Raw genomic sequence first — 27,552 nt, forward strand, 5'->3', positions numbered from 1 at the left:
AAAAAAAAAAATCTAACAAAATAGTAACAAACTTCTACATCTTTTAGCTTGGTTGGGTGTAAAAATTTGCAACTATCTCCTCAACAATCAGCAAAAAATTTTCTAACAGCCTGAAAATCTGCACAGGTGTCTGTATCTACAGTTTTGTCCTTTATCATATCCCCTTTCATGGATGCTTCCAAAATGACTCCACACTTTGCAGCATGTGAGATAAATATATCTACACTCAACATGAAACTTACATCTACTTCTGAGAGAGAATCTACAAATACTTTTTATCATTCTGCTCAATTCTGTTTCATCAGTAAGAGCGTTTTTCATGAAATCTTTCTCTCCATTCCTTTTCTTATTCTTTTTTTCTTACCTTTCATATTTTTTCTTTCATCACCATTACTCTCATCTGATTCTATTTCATTTTCACCATATATTTTGATACTATCATCTAATTCACAAATTTTAGTGTCATTATCTTTACCATCCACCTTATCTTTCATTTGTGCATTATCACTGTTCTCCATCAACTCTTGTTTTTTTTACTGTATTCTACTTTGTTCTACTGAAGCAAACATCACTTGTGTAACAATGCCCAAAATTACCTTTGTAATAAATTTGGAGGGATATCCAGCAAATCAGTGGTCTAAATCTGTAACTCAGCAAGTTTTTGTCACAGTAATTTCACACAGTTCCAGGGGCACCTCAAGTTTTTTCCATTTATAATCTCAAACCCAGCTTTCCCACTTAAATCCTTACTGAATCTATCTATTTATCTATATATATCTCGACACCAGTTCCCTTCCTGAGCTCCCTCAAGGAGGTGGCCATGGGATAAGAGATTCCATGACTAAAGAACTCCAGTGCTGCTTCTTAGCCTTTAGTGCATCACCCTTAACAAGCCACTGGTAGAGGGCAAGTCTAGCACAGTGTCTGTAGAGGCTCCTACCTACTGTTGTTGCTGACTACTTCGACCTAACGCTCACCCCTCCAATGTTCTTACCAAATACTTCTACCTAATGTTTCTACCTAAAGCTATTACCTAAATGTTCCTACCTACTACTTCAAGCTATTGCTCACACCATTTTGCCAAAAGGCAAGGCTAGCACATAGCACTCTTCACAAGAAAATCTAGTTACAAAGAATGAGCTGTGTGAGTTAAGTGCTGTCAAGTGTCATGTATAACAAGGGGAGACTGTATGTTTCTGGCCAGAATGCCCGTAGTCTACATGTGGGTGAGGCAGAAAGAAAAGACAGCTACCTAGGTCAGAGGAGTGCAACTTGACAACCACTGAAGTGATGGCTCACTACGCAACCGTTACTAACCCTCCCGATACCTAGAAAGGTAGTACTGGTAATGTACCTCCTTGGTTGCTGGCTGCCTACCAACTGCCCCCTTACTGAACTTTTCTGATATATTCACTGTGGCTTTCAATCACTTTAGAAAACCAGTGTTTTACTTTATCAAGCACTTACAACAGCATCCTTCAACATACACCAAAGCAACCCAACATTGTATCCTTATGCTCTGCAGCATTTGGCATAATCTGCATACAACAACTTTAGTAATTCTATTTTGCTTTAAAATGATAGCAATACAATGCTATCACTTTGTCTCCCTTTCATTGCAGCTGTGACATCATAAAAACTCCATATTTCGACAATTATGGAACTCCGAGAATTATCCTTATTTTGTCCACTTCCATGTGGACAACAGACTTAACATTTGCTGTACGCTAAACAGCAACCCTCTTGACAGTGATATAGCTTGTGCTCTATTCATGTTTCATCTAAACAACATTATCCAACTACTCACCTAGAGTTTGCTTATGATCAAGGAACTACAAGTTTGAGGAATTACCAGAATCAACTGTTTCACTTGAAAGATCTCTGACACAAGAGATAGCACAAGATGGTTGAATAGAACTTGACTAAAACTTTTTCCTAATTCTACATGATAGATATATCCATGATTCAGTTAAAAGAGCCTGGACAGACATTCTAATTGGACACTAAGTACAGAGGGCACAAAATGGACTGTTGCCATCTGCTGGCAGCTTAATTTTTATGGTGCACAATTGGTTTTATGGCTGTCTCCTACAGCACAAAAAGAAAAAATCCAATTTATGAAAAGGTGCATAAAAACTTTTTCTAATGAATCAAGACAAACTTCCGTAGTTTTGGGAAAACACGATTTCTCAGAATGACCAAAAAGATGTGTAACGTTTTTATTTATATGATTAAGTACAAAAAACTAAGACCATTATTTTCTTTTGAATTAAAAATCAAGTATTTCCAGTTTAGGAAAAACTATTTACCAGATTAATTAATCTAAGTACAGGCAGCAGGGTTATGGCAGTGGGCACTACAGGCAGCTAGAACTAAATGAGGGCATGCAACCATCCACCATGGTCACTGGCAGGTAAAGGAGTTCTCCAGGTAGCTCCAATGACTTGTAATTTGTTTGGGATGAATCTGTGACCAGCCAACAAAGCCTACTATGCACACTGTATTCACCTTGTGGCAGCATATTACATATGTAGATTGATGCCAATAGCACCCTGCTACAATGGTTGTCCACTGACACCCATAGCACCAAAAGTGTTAATCAGTATGGCATTGGTTTGCTTAAGTTGTAAAAACTGCAGATGTTAGCACTGGCAGGGGCATTATACCTCGTTCTGAATAAAATTTTCCTCCAAGTGATTTGCTGATTAAGTAAAGCCTGGTTAGGAACTGGAAGCCACCTGTATCCTCAGGTACTGTTGGGCTAAGAAAATAAGCCCCACGTATTACTAAAAAAAATCTTCACTGACATTGGTAATCAAGAACTTCATATAATTCAGAACTATATTTTTTGCACTTTTATTGGTATATAAATCAATTAATCTATTTCAGTAATGATGACAGGGTTAGATAAGCAGGCATATTACTGAAATGTTACACACTGAAGTCAATACAAAAACATACCACGATCACTGATGGGACTTACTTGCATATAATACAAAGCCTAACCTGTCACTGGCTGACTGGGCATTAAAAGTACGTTCTATGACAGTCGTCCAATGAAGTCCACGGATTATAAAGGTGTTTGGGCGCGGTCTCTCCGTCTTCAAAATTTGACATCGCTGAAAGAAAATGTAAAAATAATCTTTAAGTTGTACGTAACAAGTTAATACACAACAAACTTTGAATATCAAAATGTCAAAAATAAATCAAGTGTTACGAATTCTTAAATGTTCCTTGGCTGAAATATGGCTCTAAATGGAAATCAGTACTTCCTTCAGTTAAAAATCTTATTTCTCTTTCATGGAAAATGGAACTATCTATGTCTGAGGTCATGATTACAGAGTACTGCAGCCAGAACTGTTCCTTGTGGTACCCTTAAGAGTACTGTCTTCCTCAAAGATGTTCCATTTACAATCAATATGAACTTTCAGTTGGTTAGAATTTTTCTTAATCAGCTTTCCTATTTTTCCTTTAACACAATATTTTTCCACTTCCCTCTGCATCACTCCATACTTTACTTCATCAAATCCTTTTGCAAAATCAAGACACAGTAGCAGTTTTTTTCCCTATCCATCAATGCTTCATTATCATTATTACTGTATTATTTTCTATCATACTTAATCGCTGTTTCACGCGTCAGTGAGGTAGCGCCAGAAAACAGACGAATAAAGGTCCAACCACTCACATATACGTATACATACATAAATGCCTATACATGCCCATTACATACATACAGACATATACATAATTCAGCGAAGTAGCCCCCCAAAAATACAAAAAAAAAAGACCACACTTGTTCACACTCAGTCTTTAGCTGTCATGTATAAAGCACCGAAACCACACCTTCCCACAGACCTTTCCATAGTTTACCCCATGTGCTGTTGATTAGTTGGTAAGGTTATTCAATGTATGTATGGATCATGGTGAAGTGCCTGAGGATTGGCGGAATGCATGCATAGTGCCACTGCACAAAGGCAAAGGGGATAAAGGTGAATGTTCAAACTACAGAGGCATAAGTTTATTGAGTATTCCTGGGAAACTGTATGGGATGGTGTTGATTGAGAGGGTAAAGTCATATACAGAGCATCAGACTGGGGAGGAGCAGTGAGGTTTCAGAAGTGGTAAAGTATGTGTGGATCAGGTATTTGCTTTGAAAAATATATGAGAAATAGGAAAACAGATGGATTTGTAGAATTTTTGGATATGATAGGGTGGATAGAGATGCTTTGTGGAAGGTTTGAAGAGTATATGGTATGCGAGGTAAGTTGTTAGAAGCAGTGAAAAGTTGTTACCAAGGATGTAAAGCATGTGGACAAGTAGGAAGAGAGGAGAGTGATTGGTTCCCAGAGAAAGTTGATTTGCGGCAAGGGTGTGTGTCATCCCCATGGTTGTTTAATTTGTTTATGGATGGGATAGTTAGGGAGGTAAATGCAAGTTTTGGAGAGAGAGGCGAGAATGCAGTCTGTTGTGGATGAGAGGGCTTGGGAAGCGAGTGTTGTTGTTGTTCGCTGATGATACAGCTCTGGTGGTTGATTCTGGTGAGAAACTGCAGAGGTTGGTGACTGAGTTTGGTAAAGTGTGTGAAAGGAGTATGTCGAGAGTAAATGTAAATAAGAGCAAGGTTATTAGGTTCAGCAGGGTTGAGGGACAAGTTAATTGGGAGTAAGTTTGAATGGAGAAAAATTGGCAGAAGTGAAGTGCTTTAGATATCTGGGAGTGGACTTAGCAGCGGATGGAACCATGGAAGCGGAAAAGTCACAGGGTGGGGTAGGGGGTGAAGGTGCTGGGAGCAATGAAGAATGTGTGGAAGGAGAGAACATTACCTCGGAGCAAAAATGGGTATGTTTAAAGGAATGGTAGTTCCAACATTGTTATATGGTTGTGAGGTACAGGCTATAGATAGGGTTGTACAGAGGAGGGTGGATGTGTAGGAAGTGAAATGTTTGAGGACAATATGTGGTGTGATGTAGTTTGATCAAGTAAGTAATGAAAGGGTAAGAGAGATGTGTGGCAATAAAAAAGAGTGTGGTTGAGAGAGCAGAAGAGGGTGTGTTGAAATGGTTTGGACATATGGAGAGAATGAGTGAGGAAAGACTGACAAAGAGAATATATGTGTCAGAGGTGGAGGGATCAAGGAGAAGCAGGAGACCAAATTGGAGGTGAAAGGATGGAGTAAAAAAGATTTTGAGCGATTGGGGCCCCTTCATCAATCTTTCCTCACTCATTCTCTCCATACGTCCAAACCATTTCAACAAACCCTTTTCTGCTCTCTGGCAATTCTGTGAAAACTATTTCTTCTCCAATAACAGTTCACCAATGATAAAAGATTTCATCTCACCTATTCTAAATTCATTTTGACTGTTTGTCTGCTGAAATACATATGAAAGACTACTGGATGTGCTGATGGGGGCAGACTTCTGGCCCTCTGGCAATGCAGAGTCTATGATTTCTGTATTTTATAAACTATTACTGAACATTTAGTCTACATTCACTACAAAGTGTTGTATATAAATTCATCAAAAACTTTGGCTTGAAATGTATACTTTCTAAACAAGTTTTTCATCTTTCTCAAATCTATTTCACTTCTTCCTACTTTATTCTTTACTTTAACTGTTCTTCCAGTATAACAATTTGTTCCCTCTCCTCCTTCCTATCATGCTAATTATCTACTATTTTCTGCTTTTTATTACTTTTCTACCATTAACAAGCTCACAAATTTGCAAATATCTGTTTCCCATAATATCTGTCTTTACTTAATACATGTCAGAACTGAATTCCCATCATTCAGCACTGCTGATAACAGCAACAAAAACCAGTTTTCCTAATTAATTTTCAAAATTTTGTAACTCTATGATGCAGAATCTAATGAGTTCTTCTCCTCTAAAGGTGGTACCTATGGTGCAGCTTTGAGTTTCTATCATCAATTATTATTGATTTATAGTGCTAAGAAGAATATGTCCAAAGGCAGAAAAACCCACATGAGTGATGACATGACACACATGTACTATATGCAACAGCAGGACATTTAATCCTAAAAATCAAAGTGCAAAGTTAACATACTTGGGCTTCTGTCATCATGTTTCTGGGTCAAAACTTTGGAAAGTATCAATCTTACCTTTACAGTAAAGTTGTTTAGTGGATCATCAAGACCATGCTCAGGTTTGGTTTTGAAGCCAAGAAGAGTGCCATCTTCAAGGAGGAAGAAATAACGCTGCCTCCAGTTCTTGATATGCTCTCCACGCTTATTAAGCCACCCTTCCTTTACAATAGCAGGGGGCGGAGCCACACCCGCCTCACCCATTGTGTCTGAAGAAGTTATACATGATCAATTACAATGCATCATACATATTTCTCAAAAGCACTAAAAATTCTCTACAATCTGCTACTTGAAAAGTTCTATTTATTTTATTTATTATACTTTGTCGCTGTCTCCCGCGTTTGCGAGGTAGCGCAAGGAAACAGACGAAAGAAATGGCCCAACCCCCCCCATACACATGTATATACATACGTCCACACACGCAAATATACATACCTACACAGCTTTCCATGGTTTACCCCAGACGCTTCACATGCCTTGCTTCAATCCACTGACAGCACGTCAACCCCGGTATACCACATCGCTCCAATTCACTCTATTCCTTGCCCTCCTTTCACCCTCCTGCATGTTCAGGCCCCGATCACACAAAATCTTTTTCACTCCATCTTTCCACCTCCAATTTGGTCTCCCTCTTCTCCTTGTTCCCTCCACCTCCGACACATATATCCTCTTGGTCAATCTTTCCTCACTCATCCTCTCCATGTGCCCAAACCACTTCAAAACACCCTCTTCTGCTCTCTCAACCACGCTCTTTTTATTTCCACACATCTCTCTTACCCTTACATTACTCACTCGATCAAACCACCTCACACCACACATTGTCCTCAAACATCTCATTTCCAGCACATCCATCCTCCTGCGCACAACTCTATTCATAGCCCACGCCTCGCAACCATACAACATTGTTGGAACCACTATTCCTTCAAACATACCCATTTTTGCTTTCCGACATAATGTTCTCGACTTCCACACATTCTTCAAGGCCCCCAGGATTTTCGCCCCCTCCCCCACCCTATGATCCACTTCCGCTTCCATGGTTCCATCCGCTGCCAGATCCACTCCCAGATATCTAAAACACTTCACTTCCTCCAGTTTTTCTCCATTCAAACTCACCTCCCAATTGACTTGACCCTCAACCCTACTGTACCTAATAACCTTGCTCTTATTCACATTTACTCTTAACTTTCTTCTTCCACACACTTTTCCAAACTCAGTCACCAGCTTCTGCAGTTTCTCACATGAATCAGCCACCAGCGCTGTATCATCAGCGAACAACAACTGACTCACTTCCCAAGCTCTCTCATCCCCAACAGACTTCATACTTGCCCCTCTTTCCAAAACTCTTGCATTTACCTCCCTAACAACCCCATCCATAAACAAATTAAACAACCATGGAGACATCACACACCCCTGCCGCAAACCTACATTCACTGAGAACCAATCACTTTCCTCTCTTCCTACACGCACACATGCCTTACATCCTCGATAAAAACTTTTCACTGCTTCTAACAACTTTCCTCCCACACCATATATTCTTAATACCTTCCACAGAGCATCTCTATCAACTCTATCATATGCCTTCTCCAGATCCATAAATGCTACATACAAATCCATTTGCTTTTCTAAGTATTTCTCACATACATTCTTCAAAGCAAACACCTGATCCACACATCCTCTACCACTTCTGAAACCACACTGCTCTTCCCCAATCTGATGCTCTGTACATGCCTTCACCCTCTCAATCAATACCCTCCCATATAATTTACCAGGAATACTCAACAAACTTATACCTCTGTAATTTGAGCACTCACTCTTATCCCCTTTGCCTTTGTACAATGGCACTATGCACGCATTCCGCCAATCCTCAGGCACCTCACCATGAGTCATACATACATTAAATAACCTTACCAACCAGTCAACAATACAGTCACCCCCTTTTTTAATAAATTCCACTGCAATGCCATCCAAACCTGCTGCCTTACCGGCTTTCATCTTCCGCAAAGCTTTCACTACCTCTTCTCTGTTTACCAAATCATTTTCCCTAACCCTCTCACTTTGCACACCACCTCGACCAAAACACCCTATATCTGCCTATATCTGTGTAATAAAATTCTTTTAAATCTGTTCATGCATTAAAAAAGTATGACATGAAATAAACAGTAACCATTTCATTTGACATTACTTGGGACTGCCATGCTTAAAACATGACTTACCACTGATCTATATAACATAAATTATAAGAGCAATAATAAAACTGGTTAAATATGAAACACAGAAATCTGAACTGATGTACTAGCTGATGACATATACCAAGTCATCCAGAATATGACAGTTAAGAGATCCCAGTTGTGCAGGATGCTGCACACTCACTCATATCTCTTGCTTAGCCTGGTTAAGTGGGCAAATACCTCCTAAAACTGACCAACCTAATGCTTAGTGTAGCACATACCCTTCTATTAGACTGAGTCTCACTCTACTTATAAACTAACCAAAAATACTATAACCCCTACTCTACAATGGTACAAACATATACAGGGACCTCTTGATTTACACTTGTTTGCTTTACACCATTTCTAGAATAACACAATCATCACTGGGCTGGCAGCATGGTGGTGTGGCATTGCCAGTGCTGTACAAGAAGCACATGTATGTATGGCAAAGGTGTGCAGCTTCCAGCTTTGCAGTGCTTACAGTACTTAGTGCAAGGATACAGTCTATTATCATAGAATGCTACAGCATTTTGTGCTTCTTCAACAATATATTACACAAGTTTAGCTCCTTGCATCACGCTACCAAAACATCTTTTAAGTTCTCCAAGTATCAGTGGTGCTAGGAAGCATAAGGCCATCACCAATGAGGATGAGATGGATGTGCTCATGTTATGAGAGAGGTGAACAAACAGCTGATACAAAGCATGCTCCTAGACTTTATGGACTATTCATGATACAGCAGAAAAGATCAAGCAGAGTGCCAAGAGTTGAGCATTAACCAGTGCACCTAAGACCTTATATTCCTGAAGTTCAATTATGGAGAGAACGAAATGAATGTTGAACACACAGATCGAACACCAACCTCATGAATATGCTCATGTCAGCATGTTTCCGATACAAGCAAAGGTCCACATTATATATGATGACTTTGAAGTGGAAAAAGGAGCAACAAAGATATTTCAAGCAAGCTCTCGTGGGTACAAAAACTTTAGGAAACACTATAATTACCACAACATCAAGATGACCGGTAAGGCTACATCTGCTGGTGTGGTTGCTGCCGAAAATTTCCCAGGAACCATCACGATTGTCATCAAGGAAGGCAGTTAGTCTCCAAAACAGATTTTAACATATATAAGACCAAATTATTTTTGAAGAGAATGCCTTCGAGAACATACTCTTCCCATGAAGGGAAGACTGCATTAAAATTCTTAGCTGCAAAGAATCGCTTCATACAGCTTATGGAAAGCAACGCTGAAGGTGATTGCAAGCTTAAACCATTATTGGTATAATGTTTGGAAAATTCCAGGGCTCTTAAAGGATACATGAAACAATTTTTGCCTATAATCATTCTAATCTGAAGGGGCAGATAACAGACATCTGTGATTAATTTGTTACAAATCTCCATTAAGAGTTGAAGTACTGTGTGAACAAGAATGTATGTACCCAGATTCTCCTTCTTATCGATAATGCCCAACACATCTCTAATCCAGCCAACAGACCAGAGGTGATATAATCTTTCAAGACCTACTATTTCTGGAGAACATTTGAAAAGCTATGAGGGCTACAGAAAATGACCATGTGACTGTGAAGGATTCTGGAAGTCATTCACCATCAGGGATGCCATCACGATCATTGGTGAAGCCTAAAAGGAAATCACCAGCGTCTGTAAAGGTGGAGTGCAGTGGAAGCTTTGCCCTTGGTTTTTCATGAATTCTGGGGTTTTGATGTCAACAGTGACATATCTAGAATGCACACACACATTGTGGAAATGATGAAAAAAGTCAGCTTTGATGAGGATGGGGAGGGTAATATGGAGGAGTTGCTAGAATCACATAGCAAAGTACTCTCAAATGAGAATCTACTTCAGATGGAGAAGGAACAACAGGAGGAGGTGGTAGTAAAAGAAGGTGAGGTTGAGAAGGATGTTCTCTCACTAGCAAAAAGTTAACTGAGGTACTTCACAACACTGACCTTGCTTCACTATATTTGACAAAGACGACTCAAATACAGAATGCAGTTCAAGTGTGGTCTGAAAGGGCCTAGCTGAAGTCAGGTGCTATAAAGACATCCATTATCACAAGACTGAAGGCAAAACTGACACCAGATTCCTTTTCAAACAAACTGGACACTCATAAGAAGGACCAGCCATCAACACCTACCGACAAAATAACTGAACCCACTTGATCATCACATAAACCTTCACCAACTACATCATCTGACCCAGATAACCCACTTCCCCAGTAACTCCTCTACCTACCTCCTCCCTCTCCAGCTGCACTACAAAGCAATTCAGGAACGGCAGCAAAGGAAAGTGTTGGAATTAAGTTTGCTATTTTCTGCTTTCTCTTTATAGAATTCACTGTACAGTATGAGTATCATGGTGTTTTATATTTCTTGGTTTGTGTATACATATAAATAATGAAACCCCCTATACTCCACTATCTGCATTGTATGATTTACACACTTTTGATTTACCCTACCATTTTCCAGAATATAATTATCATGTGAATTTAGAGGTGTCTGTACTACTAACAGTTGGAGCCTGAAAATATGACAACAGACCAACCTGCAAATTACCATCCCACAGGGGGCATCTCAATTTATGGGATGTGCTTCAAAGAGATAAATTAGTTTTATCACATAAAACAAAACCCTTTCAATGTATAACTGATGAAAATCCCTCAAGCTCTTTTGTTTGGAGTGCAAACAGGATAATTAACACATGAAAAGAGCCTCCCCCTGACCTACACCCATTCATTCATTCTTTATTGGCAAGACTGGCAGAAAACAGAGATACCTTAGAATACAATTTTGTAGCATTATAATCAAAAGACGCTGAAAACACACTGCAATAAGAATTCTATAAACATCTAAGATATGTAATCATTCAACTCATTTCCTGTTAGCATATTCTCAAACGAGAAAAAAAATTCTACACAAAAATCTAGAAAGGCCAGTTTTGAAGAATGAAGAACTTTCTGGGTTGGTGTCTCACAAGCTTTTGGAGAATCCCTAAGAATAAGGATTAGGAACTTTCAATCTCTTGCCTTCTTGTGAGGTAAATGCCCCACCCTTCGCTAACCACTAATTCAGTGATTCCAGCTTAAAGCCTGGTCTGGGTCTGCCCTCCTGCCAATCAGTAACCCCTAATCAATGAGTTATCATATCACTGACAGACATATTGATCACTTAATTATTCTCAGAACACAGATGACACCCTGATGGTGATGACAATCGGTTTAGAGAAAAGTTTAAGCAAGGGGAGAGGACATGAGAGCAATCCAAAAAATCTGCTAGCAGAAAACTGCCTTGTACAGGGACATTTTTCCTTCTTTAAAATCCATCTTCCTCTCCAAGGTCAGTCTGTCTCTTAGGCTTTAACAGCATGCCAATAAAGAGGAAGTGTTGGAGAAGAACTTCTCCACCAAAAAAATGTATTGGGTAAAATAGTTTTCATGAACCACAACAGTGATCCTCTAACTCGAAGTTGGCAAGCATATGCTCACGGCCTCCATGACAATGTTATCCCATTTCTTCAACCTATCCCTCGTCACCCAAGGGAGACTTCTAGATCTACAGATAACCTCCTAAGACAAGGAGTATTCATGCAACCCCACATTTCAGCCACTGAACTTAAGAAAAGCCATCCAAAACTTCTAATAAATGTCTCTCAAAGAACCATTCATCTGTCTGTAAAAAGATCTTCACATTCTGTCCTGAAAGGAAATGAAATTCAAATGACCCCCATTTGCTAGAAATACAAGAACTGGAGTAAGAAACAAAGGAGTAGGTTATGTTTTCTGATGGAAGTTCATTCAATTGTGCGCAGGAGGCCAGGGGGTGCCAGCTGGTATGACTCTCATAATGAAGTCAGTGAAACATTGTTAGTGTGATGATCTGGGCCTGGTTTATTAGTGCAATGAGTAGGGGAGGGTTGTACTTCTTACCTAAAAACACTGCAGAGAATGGAAAACGTACATTAAGGTGCTTCCTTTTAATGAGGTTTATGGATGTGATCATTTTATGCAGGATAGTGCCTCCTGCCATAAGGTTAAAAAAGGCGATCAATTAGTATCAGAGAAATATGTTCAAATGCTGGAATAACCTGGGAATTTCCCCAGACCTTAACCTAATCATGAACTATTAAAACCAGATGACAGTCATGTTTACTTCTTAAAACACCTCATCAGTGACTCGCCTCACTCAGGAGATCAAGACCTTATGGACCCCGAACATGGATCTAGAATACTTCAGGAACCTTGCCAACTCCAAGGCAGACTTATGCAGATGGTAATCAAGGCCACAAGAGAGATGACAAAGTACTATAATGTAAGAGTAATATCACCTTTGAAAATATACAGGTGCAGATAAGGGTTTTCGTGGTCACTACACCAGAAAGTTTCAACATTCTCATCAATCTTTTCCCTAATACTGAAGTGAAGAATACATTAGTTTTGCATACCTATTGTACTTTAATTACTTCAGAAAATTTTTAACTATATACATACCTCCACTTAGAGAAATGCAGGTAGTTTATCAGTTTTAACAACAAAACCTGAAAAAGAAACAGTGCTATAGTGTGCTTAATCTATAAAATCTAAAGAGTGAAGAACATACACTCTGGGAAACTGATATTACATATCACAAAACAGGAATAAAAGTAGTTTCATCTATCAATTGACTAAATGGATGCTAAGCATAGTCTATAATAAAAAAAAAAATTGCGCTTTAGAATTTTTTTCTCCATCATATTTGTACTCATTTTGTGGTAGCTCAGCAAGAATTGGTGTCAGGACTTTTCCTGTCAACACAAAACACTAACCCACTCTGCATGATAAACTGTCACTCACCCACAATCTTCATCTCATGTATGGTGCCTTCAAAATTTCATTCCCTCTTAACATACCTTCAAACCAAACTATATGAATTTTCACCACCCTCTTATTCAATATGTGAATTAAAAAGCAAACACATACTTTCTAATATCTTTTCCATACACACTTTCCTTATGTATCTTTTTTTACTGTAAATGACATGGCACAGACAAAACTTATCCAAATTATGATTATATTGGATGGAAAGAAAAAAATTATGAGAAAAAATAAAGGAACTAATCATAGCCCCACAGGTATTTGTACACCAGACTCTTCTATGCAGGAGGTTAAAGGAAGAGGGAATGATGAAAGGAAGAGAATTCCACAGCTCTGAAGCTTTGATTTTAAAGAAAAAAGGTAACATAATAGTCAAACCTATTGTGACTGGTCTCCACACAGACAATGTGGGAAACGGCAGCCTGCTGCATGCCTCACATTCAAGCCTTGGTAGAGAAGACATGCAAAAATATATATGTCACATGCAAATCCTTCTGTTTCTAAATGTATTTCTTAAGCAAATTCTTCTAGGCAAACGTGATCTACACATCCTTTACCATTCCTGAAGCTGCATTGCTCCTCTCTAATCTAATGCTCTGTACGTCCCACCACCCTCTAAATGAGGAATCTCCCACACTGTACCCAATCTAATGCTTTGTACATGCCACCACCTTTTCAATGAGGAATCTCCCATGATGCACAACTTACCAGGTACCCTCAAACAAACACGATGCAGGTATTCTATCAATCCTCAGGTACCTCACCTTGGCCCATACATCCATTAAATATCCTAATTAACCAAACAGCAACACTACTACCCCGTTCTTGATTATAAACTGCAATCCCATCCACTCCAGCTGCTTTCTAACATTTCATCTTTCTCTTTTCACAAAACTACTTGCCATGATGCTCTTGCCTCCCATACTCCATATTCCATGCATCCAATACCTGCTACACTATAGTTTGACAAATTGACATCCTTCAAACTACCAAAGGTCACGAAGTGTACTGATGTTGTGGGTATGATTATATGGGGTGAGTGTGGGGTAACTGAGCACCGAGTGTTCAGTGTTTCTGTTGTGGCAACTGCATCATGGACATGAAGGATCTCAAGATATAATGAACCGATATTTGCACATGAAGGCATAAACATACATGGGAGAGTGTTACCCGTGTGTATCTAGGGACAGTGGTTTTAGAGTGATGCATGTCATGTGGGGTGGTGTTTAAGACTGTGTTGCATAAGCACCTGTTCAGTGCTTGTCAGATCATAACCATTTGTATGTTCTGCAAAACCCCTGAAAAAATAAAAAAATAAAAAAAACACAACCTACTGAACCTCATTCTTTGCAATAAAGATTTACCTTAATTTTCAGCATGCTTGTAAAAACACACCAGACAAGTTCAAGAAAATGCGCACACCAACATTACACTGAATGTTTAAGAACATGCTGTCATCCCAATAGGAGATGAATAAAGTGCTAGCATACTATCATTTCGACTACTTCTTGTGAGTCATCTAAACTTTCAAGTGATAGTTTACATATATTACCCAACACGACATTAACAGATACCATATTTTCCTGGATATACTGATGTCACCTCATCTAATATATTCAAATTATATATTAACTTAAATAAATGAACATCAATATGGCCCATCTAAGGCATAAGAGGCTCATTTCCACAAAGGTCCACAAGTGAAAGAGGCACAAATATGGAAAATTGGGATAAATGAGAACAATAGGCTACTAAAATACCAACTCTAGAAAATTAATATATTCAAACTAAAGAAATTCAGACATTGAATAGAAACTAATAAATATCAGTACGGAATCAGTTGTATAAGAATGGAAAAAGCTGCCTAGTAATAACATACATTCTGACATGTCAAAAAAAAATATAAATGAGGGCTGGGTAATCCATGGCTAATAATGACTGCATACTGCTACAGTAGAGCTGCTTCGTATAGGCCAGTAGGCCTTCAGTTTTCATTAATCCTATCAAAAGGCACTATTAAATGGCATGAGTCTGCAGCCTTCTTCTAATTTTCAAGCCATGACACTGTCAGTGATAACAACATTCTCTTATTACTTCCTTGTCCAGGATAACAGTCCTGGCTGTCCTTTGAACACTTTTACTGAATAATTAAAACAATTTACTGGTGTCATCAAGCCCATACTAATCGTAACAAGCATAGTCTACCAAACTTCTTTGTTCCTGCATGCTAACAATGATATACCCAGTGGCTCACAATGATATACAAGTCATTTTTAACAAAGAGTCTAAAACCACTGTACACCTACAATATAAACAATGCACATCACTTCTCAGAAAACCTATGAAGAGGCATTTCCAGCCTTCTACTCCCTACTAAAGGCAATATTCTGGCATGAAGGGGTATGTCTATAGAACCACCATCACCTCCAAATGATGCTCAAGTTTAGTATCAGCTGCGGAAGGTGATGGACCCAAAAAGCTTCCAATGTTTTGTTTATTGTTAAAGGCAGCCATATCTGGCTCGTACTTGCCTGTTTTTTCCCCCTCTTACTTCCACCCAACTACCACAGTCATTGGGTCACTCGGAGCTCTCTTCTCCCCCGCGAACCACGGCGACAGGCATTACGAGGGACAGAACTCCATATTTTCCCCCTTTCATAAACAACAACACAATCGTCCCCCAGTCTCTCAGCTGTTTCGATAGTCTTTCTGGAGACTGCTAGAACAACTTACCGCACACTACCTCCTCTAAATAGGATAGAAGGAACAGAACCTTATTCCGTACTTATTATTATTTTCATTTGATGATTTAAGATTTAATAAAGTTGAATTATCCACCTCCAGTACTTCTATAGGGAAGATTCTCTCCTTGCATCCGGCACAGTATTGGAATTAAAAGGCCAATTATCCGATACTACCACGCGAGACTACAGCAACACGGCGCTAAATGTGAATATAAATAAAACAACAAGATACGCAGGGAGTCCTTTATTTTCCTATTAGTTTCCACTACGGATAGAGAGAGAGTTCTATAAAGACGTCTAAATAATCTACAACGCGCACAATTTCTTCGCCAGTATATTGTTAAATTTCCGGGTTAAGGCCGACCGAACGCATCGAATTAAAATGAATGGATTGGTCATTCACGAATTGATGAGGTTACGCCTTCACCCATAAACTAAGGCCATGGTTATTGTCACATAGGTTGACAGAGGATGGTCATGGACTCTGGAAGGACAAATTCGTCTTGGGAGTTCGACGTTCGCAAAATAAGGAACCAAATGAAAGATACAAGCAGGTGCGCACATGAACAACCTATTAGTAAGTACGTTTGTAGAGAGAGTGGTATTGTTAGCGTGCTTGCATGCATGTCAATATATTTACATCTATTACATCAAGCTTGTGTGCGCGTATGAAAACGTTTAGGCATAAGTGCGTGGCAGTATACAAGCATGGGCAATGATATATCTGTAAGTACGCCTGCACGCAGGCAAGCATGCGTAGGTGCGTACACGTGCACGCAAGCGCGCATGCACAAATCTACGTATTTGATACATAAGACTGAATGTGAGAACAGACACACATGTATTTTTAAAGTAGAATATCTTTCATAAGTAATTACAACCTATTTCCATGTACATGTACACTTTAGCTGATGATACACAAGGTGAGTTTCATATGAGTACATATATACGTGGTAATGGCGCCGAGAAAGCAGTATTTGAAGAACGCATTGTCCTCTTAAATGTTCAAATCAAAATAACAAGGAACTTTGTCTTTAGAAGATATACAAGAGACACGGGGGTTAAGGCAATAACCAGTGGGTTTAATGTTTTTAATGGAATTCATAGACAGTACTTAAATTAATGGCATTTGAAGAGCAATTGATTGAAAATATAGTAAGTACGTTAGGATCGGTGGTAAACTCAAGTGTGCGGTAGATGTATTAGTGGCATCTAAATGCTACTCCGAAAATGGCAAGGGCAGTGCTCTTCAAACTATACTAATTTTTCAAAGTAACTCGACACTGAAATACAGTAAATGGTATTGGTCCTCCCTGTCCTGTCCTGTTGCAACGCATGCTTTGAGCAAGGGACACATCAAAGATCTCACACAAAAAAAATTCGATAAAATCTTAATATTTACCACCAATCACCATTCACCCTAATCACACACACACACACACACACACACACAAACACCTATAAAATAACCAGCATAATTCGTCTCTACATAAGGCTACACAGAATAACTAAAATCAAGGAGACACTAGAGCAGAGATGAAACTATCATAATGTAATACGGGAAGTTGAAATTGGTAGGCCTGCGGCGTGGTGTGGAGGGGAAGCTGTCCGACGGGTTGGTATCCTTGGGCACGAGCATGGCGGCTAACATCAACATATCCATTACGTGCGGTGGAAATTTTGCCGTTATCAAAGCAGGTACATGGCTGAGTTGTGGAACAAGGTCATAAAAGAGAGTCTTAAGATTATTGCAATGATATAGGGAATTCCCGGCAGTGGAGGATATTGTGGATATTTGAGGAACACTGGCCATGAATTGTGTCTGGTGATATATATATATATATATATATATATATATATATATATATATATATATATATACCCAATTCTGTAGAGTGGCATAGAATATTACAAGGCGTAGCGTAGTCTCCGCGGATAGTGGTGCATAGCTGAAGGTGCCAATCGGTTACGAGAAGGGCCGGTTTGACTCAGTACTCAAGGCACTGAACACCCTGAGATCAAAATGTATCATGCTGGTGTCTGAAGCCAGACACAGATGCTCGGCCATTATTCCACAAGGAATTTAAATCAAACTCATTTGGATTCCCTCTCATGTAGGCCTCCGTGAGCGTGATAAAGCTGTTGCTTTAGCCAAACTTGCACTTGGTAAAGGTGGCGTTGAAAACAATGTTGGGTTTTCTATTAAGAAGCCTCAAAACTGTAATTAGAAAGGAACTAATTGACCTCTTTCAAGCATAAAGACGGAGTTCTTGTAAACATAAGTAGAAACATTTTCCATCACAGTGAAGTGTGGAAAGTAAAACATGTATATGGAGAAAGTGATAAGATCATCAGATTACATGATTTTGTAACTGCTTGACTAAGGCTATTTAGGCTATAAGTTACTATTGGCGCTTTGGCCTATCTTGACATATTAACCGTGTGAATTTTAAAAGTTTGTGGTCAAAGTTTTGGACACAAAAGTAGAACAATATGTCTTAGACTGTGGAAAAAAAGAACCTTTTAGGGATAGATATAAACAAACCCTGCAAGAAATGTCACAACACCTTATTGTTAATAACAATACCTGAAATTTTAAATCTGTATCCAGTTTTTTGCATCTAGTCGGTAAAGCTTACCATATGAAACTATGTCATGTCTGTACTGAAAGACGAATAGTCACATCTTGTGTAATATCAACCCAATGGAGTCTTGAGTAAGTTAGTGAAGGTGTTATTTGGAGTTTTGACTTTGCTGTGTGATGCTTATTGACGGCGTATGGCTTTGCCTAAGCTGGTTCCTTTGTTTTAATGATGTCAGCAGCTTGAAAGCTTGAAGGGAGACTGTCTGGGGTCTTCTATGTTCCTGCGTCCATGTGATATATAGTCTTTTTGCTGTTGATTTAGGGATGGGGGTATCATGTGTGGAGAAGTTTTCGGAGCTTTGATTCCATTGTACTGTGTGGAGGCTGGTCTGTTTGTTTTCCTGTACTTTGCCTTCCTTTTTTCTTTTTTAGTGGTTGTGTGGGGTTGGTTGGGCCAGGTGGAGTGTTATTAGGAAGGCCATTAAAATCATAGGACAGTTCGTATAAGTGGTCCTTGTGTGTGTGGGGGGGGGTATTAAGTACATCTTGTCTGGCCCTTCTCGCAATAAAAGATTCCGTTATTTAGATATTAAGGTAGCAAATAAGACACGGAGCTGTTAATGCGCTCATTCTTAACTTTTCAAAAAAGAAAAAAGATTTTTGTCATTCTCAGAATGTAACACTGTAGTATCTCAATACTTAGGTTCCTGGTCGCTGTGGCTTATCGCTACCTGATTGTGCAGTTCCTCTCGTAATGCCTGTTCGTATTCGACCAAGTTCAGTTCCTCTCGCATTGCCTGTTCGTATTCGACCAAGTTCAGTTCCTCTCGCATTGCCTGTTCGTATTCGACCTGTTCAGTTCCTCTCACATTGCCTGTTCGTATTCGACCTGTTCAGTTCCTCTCGCATTGCCTGTTCGTATTCGACCTGTTTAGTTCCTCTCGCATTGCCTGTTCGTATTCGACCTGTTCAGTTCCTCTCGCATTGCCTGTTCGTATTCGACCAAGTTCCGCCAACCAGTCTGGCGACCTATGTAGCTGAGAGGGGCAACTGGTGGTGTCTGATCACTGTCTTGTGGAGACGAAGGTGAATATTTGTAGAGGTTTTCGAAAAAGAGGAGACAATGTCGGTGAGAAGAGTGGTGAGAATAAGTGAGCCTGGAAAAGAAATACCAGGAAAGGAGTGTAGAATGACAAGAGAGCAAATGATGTGAGGGGAGTGGGTGAGGTATGGGATGTATTTAGGGAGGCAGTGATGGCATGTGCAAGAAGAGATGCATGTGGTATGCGAAAGGTGGAAGGTGGTTTGATTCAAAAGGGTAATGAGTGGTGGGAGGAAGAAGTTGTTAGTGAAATAGAAAAGAGAGGCATTTGGGCAGTAACTTATAAGGAAGGAGTGCAAATGACTGGGAGATATATAGGAGAAAGCGGCAGAAGGTCAAGTGAAAGGTGCAGGGGTTGAAAAAGGGAAAATGAGAGCTGGGCTGAGAGAGTATCATTAAACTGTAGAGAGAATGATAAGATGTTTTGGAAGGGGATAGATAATGTGAGAAAGACAAAAGAACAAATGGGGACATAGGTTAAGGGAATAAAAGGGGAAGTGAAAAAAAGGGTAGTGATAAAGTGAGGAGGAGATGGAGTGAGTATTTTGAAGGATCGTTAAATGTGTTTGATGATGGAATGGCATATGTAGGGTGTTTAGGTTGGGGTGGTGTGCGAAGTGAGAGAGCCAGGAAGAGTGGTTTGGTGAAAAGAGAAGAGGTAGTGAAAGCCATGCTGAAGGTGAAATCCGGCAAGGCGGCAGACTTGGATGGTACTGCAGTAGAGTTTATTAAGAAAAGGGGGATAATTGTGTTGTTGATCGGTTGGTAAGGATATTCAGTGTATGTATGGATCATGAAGTGCCTGAGGATTGAAGGAATGCATGTATAGTGCCATTGTATAAAGACAAAGGGGATAAAGAGGAGTCTTTAAACTACAGAGGCATAAGTTTGTTGAGTATACTTGGAAAATTATGTGGGAGGTTATTGACTCAGAGGATGAAGGCATGTAGAGCATCAGACTGGAAAGGAGCAGTGTGGTTTCAGCAGTGTTAGAGGATGTGTGGATCAGGTGTTTACTTTTAAGAACGTGTGTGAGAAATACTTTTAAAAAATGGATTTGTATGTGGCATTTATGGATTTGGAGAAGGCATATGAGAGGGTTGATAAAGATGCTTTGTGGGAGGTAAGCTGCTAGAAGCAGTGAGAAAATTTTATCAAGGGTGTAAGGCTTGTGTACGAGTAGGAAGAGAGAAGAGTGGTTGGTTGTCAGTGGAGGTCGGTCTTCGGCAGGGGTGTGTGATTTGTTTATGGATGGGGTGGTGAGGGAGGTAAAAGCAGGAGTTTTGGAGAGAGGGACAAGTATGCAGTCTGTTGAGGATGAGACGGCCTGAGAAGTGAGTCGGTTCTTGTTTGCTGATGATGCATTACTTGTGGCTGATTCGAGTGAGAAACTGCAGAAGTTGGTGACTGAGTTTGAGTTAGTGTGTTAAAGGAGAAATTTGGGAGTAAGTGTGATTTTATAGAAGCAAGGTTATTAGGTTCAGCAGGGTTAAGGGATAAGTTACATATATATTATCTTATTTTATTTTGCTTTGTCGCTGTCTCCCGCGTTAGCGAGGTAGCGCAAGGAAACACGAAAGAATGACCCAACCCACCCACATACACATGTATATACATACACGTCCACACACGCACATATACATACCTATATATTTCAACGTATACATACATATATAGACATATACATATATATACATAGACAGACATACATATACATACACAGACATATACATATTTAAACATGTACATAATTAATTCTTGCTGCCTTTATTCATTCTCGTCGCCACCTCGCCACACATGAAATGACAACCCCCTCCCCCCGCTCGCGCGCGAGGTAGCGCTAGGAAAAGACAACAAGGGCCACATTTGTTCACACTCAGTCTCTAGCCGTCATGTATAATGCACCGAAACCACAGGTCCCTTTCCACATCCAGGCCCCACAGACCTTTCCATGGTTTACCCCTGACGCTTCACATACCCTGGTTCAGCCCACTGATAGCACGTCAACCCCGGTATACCACATCGTTCCAATTCACTCTATTCCTTGCACGCCTTTCACCCTCCTGCATGTTCAGGCCCCGATCGCTCAAAATGTTTTTCACTCCATCCTTCCAGCTCCAATTTGGTCTCCCGCTTCTCCTTTCCTCCACCTCTGACACATATATCCTTTTTGTCAATCTTTCCTCACTCATTCTCTCCATGTGTTCAAACCATTTCAATACACCCTCTTCTGCTTTCTCAACCACACATCTCCCATACCGTTTCATTACTTATTCGAACAAACCACCTCACACCACATATTGTCCTCAAACATTTCATTTCCAACACATCCACCCTCCCCCGTACAACTCCATCTGCAGCCCATGCCTCGCAACCGCTATTCCTTCAAACATACCCATTTTTGCTCCGAGATAACGTTTTCTTCTTCCACACATTCTTCCTCGCTCCCAGAACCTTCGACCCCCTCCACCCTGTGACTCACTTCCGCTTCCATGGTTTCATTCGCAGTTAAGTCTATTCCCAGACATCTAACACACTTCTTATATATATATATATATATATATATATATATATATATATATATATATATATATATATATATATATATATCATTTAATTCATAAATCTTATTTGAGAATGTAACAAGTCCTTATATCCACCATTCCCGTAAACGTTCTACATTTCACCTTTATCAACAACCATTATGATAAGCAATCGTCTGAAGTTACCATTTATTATAGTTAATGTTAAACAAAGACTATAAAAATAGTTTGAATTTTGATTCAGAAACATCTTGTATATCTTGATTGTAATATTAACATTCGACTATGCACGCGGTAGCGTTAATTTCTAATGTAATTGTAGGTATGATGTTTTTCTTTTAACTAAGCATTTAGCAACGATGAATTACATAAACTTTTATAAAGTACTAAAATCAAATGAAATGTAGGTCAAATTTGAGATTAGGTTTTATAATTGTTTTCATTGCAACATGGAACATCTACTGAACTCCAGATGGTATGATACCGAACTTAGAAATGTCTTCTTAGAAAAAAATATTGATTTGCATTCAATATGCTGTGGTACCTATGTTATTATGAATTGTAGTATATTACGTTTCCCTTGCTTTTGCGTCGTGGTAATTGTGGTAAAGTATTGAGATTAACTGGAGGTCTGCAAACAATAATACCAAGAAATCCAAAGTTTAACCATCGTATTCTTAGGTTGTACTTGGTTACTTTTTGATGACTTTTTTCTTATAAAGCTGCTTCAATGTTTAAGTCTAATTCCATGGTCAACCTTCAACTGGGTAGGATTCCAAGTTCAGCTGGAGCATTGCTGTTTGGGTGTGAGAGCTAGTTAACTGATGGTGCATACCTACATTTAAGCCTATTATAAAATCATATCATCCATCCATTATAAAGATGATAAGTGAACTTGCTATGATATCACTAACACTTTATTTCCCTGTCGGTTAAGAAGTATTCATTCCTTCATTTGCCAAAGAAGTACCGAGAAAGAGTGTGCTATGTTTGAATAGCTCAGTAATTAATACTCTAGAGTAATCCTGCTCTTATCGATTGGTCTATAGTGATTATAAAGATATTAGATTGATTGGGGGTGATTTGCATGAAGGTCTTGTACCCTGTAGTCGAAGTGACTGGGTCAGTACAAGAGGGGAAGGTGGAACGAGTCGAAACCCCTTAAAAGATCAAAAAAAAAAAAGATCATTCATCCTCACTGCATGTCTTCTTCCCACCAGCGAAAAAAAAAATATGCCATACCCAGGAAATAACTAAATGCCATAAATTGTGTTTAAGAATGAAAAAAAAACATTTCAACAGGAATTGATCCACCTGACACTGGCCAGTGAAACCTGGCAACCATTCCGGTGGAGGAGGTCGCCGGGGGATCGCGGTATTGGAAGCCACGCCGGGTCTCAGTGGTCGGCCGGCAGTGACATTATAAGCTTATATACCTTTTTTTTCGTTGCGGTTGCGTGTGTATGTGTATGTATGTATGTCACGTCACACCCTTTTTAACACGATAGAGAAAGCCTAGAATATCCCTCACCTCGTGCCTTGAACAACGGACCACCAGCAGCAGCAGCACCAACACACGGAGGTGGGTGTCAGACATTATCCCTCCTCCTCCTCAATTTCAGTAAACGTTGTTTTCCTTATCTGAAGTGGAAGATCACCGATCGGGACCTAAAAGTTGCCCTTTGCATGGGGAATATGAATAATTAGATAGTCATCTTGCTATATTTTTTATATATACATTAAGCGGTTTATTTCTCATTCCAATAGAATCTTCCGGACTCTGGTATTCATGTTTGGAACTTGTGATTAAAACTCGGTAAGAATTTTATTTTAACATGAACGTCTCATGTAATGGGAAGAGTAACCTTTCACATTTTACATGATTAATAATTTTGTGTGTGTGTGTGGGTGTGTGTGTGTGTGTGTGTGTGTGTGTAAACTAGGAAATGGCGAGAGGTACATCATAGGAGGGAGCTGATTGTATGAGGTCCTCTACCAATCAATATTATTCGAGACCGTAAAATAATTCAACATTAAATAAGAATTCCTCTTTAAGAGGAAATGACGTCCGTTCATTTATGGAATTTTAGTGTGCCTTCACTAACAAATAAGAACTGGGGAGGGGGACAGATAGGGATTTTGTTACTACTGTAGGGTCATTAACCTATAGACTACATCCTACATGTTACTGTAGGGTCATTAACCTATAGACTACACCCTACATATTACTGTAGGGTCATTAACCTATAGACTACACCCTACATGTTGCTGTAGGGTCATTAACCCATAGACTACACCCTACATGTTCCTGTAGGGTCATTAACTTGTAGACTACACCCTACATGCCAGACGCAAACCATAATCAACGTATACCTGCATTACAGAGTTATAACCTTTGCTTGGCGATAAGAATTATATGTGTATGTTTATATATATATACCATACAAACCACATAGCTTCTCCTCCTATCTATATATGAATGATAGGAACTCTTTGAAATACGTACACAACGATAAAACACAACCCATTTTCACCTACATAACGCAGCTTCATACTCAACTGAAAGACAAAAATACCTTTTATACCTACAAACATGGTTTCCAAATCAAACCATCCAACTCTTTTTTTTTCTCCCCTACAGCCTAATATCTCTGCTGCCCTGAGACACCCACAACAGAAAAACCAGGCCCCATTTACACCTACACAACATGAATTCTACCCAAATACTACCATTACGTTGCACATTAATAACTTCATGGTTTCAACCAACCACAGCCCCCTTCCCACATATTACTGTTGGTAGTAGACATCAACAGAGTATTTGACACTTCACCTCTAAAGTACTTTAATTCTGCAAAGGAGTTCTCCAAGGAGCAGTTCTTTCTCCAGCTTTCTTTGTATGCAGTCAACCTCACAGTCATGGCATGCAGACATCACAGAAACATCAAACATACAGTGCTACATTACGCAATTAGAACAGTGGGTGACCTAGAACAGAATGTCTGTATTACCACAGAAATCTTCAGTCATGCTTTTTACCCCAGGCTGACATGAATCCAGCTCGCATCTTCCCATCATTTTGAATATTTAGTATTTCCCATTGAGCAGAACGCCAGTAATTCTAAGCATGTTATATGCTTATGACATTCACTCTGTACACCAATAAAATCCCAAAAGCAACATGAACTAAATGCCTTCAAAAAACTGACTGACACTAAATTTGGACAAGAATAATAGTCAACTTCTCATACAGACAATTCTCCCAGTCTTCTCTAAGCTGTGCTTCATGTTCCAGGTTGCCCACCTTCCTAAAGGCAACTATGCTAGCTGCAAACCACACAAAGTTGTGCACTTGGAGCAATTATTGAAAGTCTGTCAAACATTAACACTCAACACCTTCACAATAAAACAAAGACCATCCTAGTACACTCCCACCTCAACATGCTCGGCAGTCAGTTCTGTGCAACATCTCAAGATCCTTCCAAAACAAACCACTATGCAACTAACCACCAACCCACAAATAGAAGTAAAGCTTATCTGTGCCCCACACTTCAGTAACCTCTACTCGCAGATCACCCCATTCCCAACAGATATGACACTAATAAAACACATATATATTGAAATAACCTGACAAGCACTAAACATTTGACCCTCTAACTTGGTCATAAAATCAAGCTCATTGGACATATACCCATCAGGAACCACACTCCCTAAACAAATACAAGTCATACTTTCTCGCTTACACTTAGGACACCACCCTTCACTACAATGCAAACATCATTTCAGTGTATCCCAAGACCCTTTATGCCCGTGATGCAACTACCATAAAAGATGCTAGTCAGGGCTCAACAGGTATATGTAGACCTGACTTAAAAAGATAGAAAAGTTTTTGAAAGGGAGGAAGATGAAAGGGGGACGAAACTTAACTGTTTAGCTGTTTGAGGGAAGAATTAGGTATTGTAATGTTCAGACAGAACCCTTGGGAACACCACTGCTTATAGGATAGGAAGGGGACTTGCTCCATCAGTGACTTCAGCAGTGGAACATCGAGAAAGTAAACTATGCGTGAGGGAGCACCAAAATGCAGAGAAACCAAAGGAAAGTAGTTGAGAGAATGTTGATTGCTGTAGCTGAAGGTTCACCAATAAAAGTATAATACTTAAGATAATAACTTATGAAAACTTCACCTTTTTGTGGAAAGTTATTTCTTCAAAAAATAGGGGATGCTAATCATTGTTGATGTGTAGAAAAAGTAGTGACAAAGAGAAAACTGGTAATGAATTCTTATAGTTGGCATAGAGAAAATGGGGATTTTAAGAGCTCCTACATTTTATTGTTTCACATGGCTGATTCATTCTCTATGATTTCTTGTAACTTCCTTCACATAAGAGTGAAGCAAGAAATGAGCAAAGCAAGCTAAGTTAGTCCTACACTCTGTGTTGGCCCTGAAGCCATCTGCAGGTCTAGCTTAGAGGGACTACAGGGCCTTCATTATGTTAATATCTGTTATGGATCAACATTAAGCTGTTCTGTTGGGGATTTCATGACCACTTAGTGTGACTGATTTATTTCGAGAATATTAAACATTTAGATAAATCTTAAGGAGTTTAGTTGAGGTTTCCATATGTCCTATTGAATTTTTACAAGTGTATTACTTTTTCTTTAATGCTAGTTAATTTCTTAGTAATTATTGTTGTACATGATCTTACGTGTTGCCTCATTTCTTACATGCAGTGAAATGCAGTACATTGAATCATGCCTTGCAGATGTGTAGCATTGCAGAGTTAAGTCACTCAGTATCCAAATATGATAGTGATGCATAGCTAAAACTGGACTTTTCTATCTTTCTAGATGGATAGTACCCAAAGCTTATTGTTATGCAGAGCTAAACTGGACTTTTAGCAATTACTCTGCTATTAGTATTGAATGCTAGTTTAGTGTTTAGAGAATGCATTAATGGTTGGGAGCATGGTAAGGGGCATTATATGATATTGAATGATATTAGGGAAGGCAATGTGTAGTATATGTTGGGGGAATGGATTAACGTAAAAGCAGGTAATGTACTTGTGGAATATCCAGAGCATCTTTAAAAACCTCACCTAAGAGCTGGAAAGAATCATAGAATGTATATACAAGTGATGTTAGTCTCCCATTGGGGATTGCATGACCAGTTGCTCTGTTTGTTGAAATACTACACTATTGTGGCAATGTATTTTCATAAGTGTGACTTGTACATTTTGACTATAATAGTGAAAATTGAGGTAAATCTTGACAGTTTAGTGGGTTGGGCGAGATGTGATTTTTTGAATTTTATTTACAAGTGTATAAGTGAACCTCGCAAACGCGGGAGACAGCGACAAAAAAAAAAAAAAAAAAATAAGTGAACAGAGTCTGCAAACAT

At 39.2% G+C, this 27,552-nt stretch overlaps 2 protein-coding genes across 9 annotated transcripts in view; one reads left to right on the forward strand and one right to left on the reverse strand.

The window, feature by feature from the left end:
• Nucleotides 1-16,042, reverse strand: part of Akt (Akt kinase) — a 60,132-nt gene extending 44,090 nt beyond the window's left edge. The window contains exons 1-4 of one of the 2 annotated variants that reach the window (XM_071673141.1): nucleotides 15,710-15,928; nucleotides 12,816-12,862; nucleotides 6,116-6,306; nucleotides 3,007-3,119 (exon numbers count right to left, since the gene is read on the reverse strand). In XM_071673141.1, the coding sequence (XP_071529242.1) occupies nucleotides 3,007-3,119; nucleotides 6,116-6,301 (299 nt within the window). In that variant the 5' untranslated portion in view covers nucleotides 6,302-6,306; nucleotides 12,816-12,862; nucleotides 15,710-15,928. Of the gene's footprint in view, nucleotides 1-3,006; nucleotides 3,120-6,115; nucleotides 6,307-12,815; nucleotides 12,863-15,709; nucleotides 15,929-15,963 lie in introns of those variants that run through there. The other variant, XM_071673142.1, reaches the window with a different exon arrangement.
• Nucleotides 16,043-16,304: 262 nt separating this feature from the next.
• LOC139755074 (uncharacterized) overlaps nucleotides 16,305-27,552 on the forward strand; it is a 72,844-nt gene continuing 61,596 nt past the window's right edge. For 2 of the 7 annotated variants that reach the window (XM_071673146.1, XM_071673149.1), the window contains exon 1: nucleotides 16,305-16,499. In XM_071673146.1, coding sequence (XP_071529247.1) covers nucleotides 16,485-16,499 — 15 coding nt within the window. In that variant the 5' untranslated portion in view covers nucleotides 16,305-16,484. Of the gene's footprint in view, nucleotides 16,500-23,466; nucleotides 23,734-27,552 lie in introns of those variants that run through there. The other 5 variants (XM_071673143.1, XM_071673145.1, XM_071673148.1 and 2 more) reach the window with 5 other exon arrangements.

Source organism: Panulirus ornatus, chromosome 18, assembly GCF_036320965.1.
Source record: "Panulirus ornatus isolate Po-2019 chromosome 18, ASM3632096v1, whole genome shotgun sequence".
NCBI classification, from domain to species: Eukaryota; Metazoa; Arthropoda; class Malacostraca; order Decapoda; family Palinuridae; genus Panulirus; species Panulirus ornatus.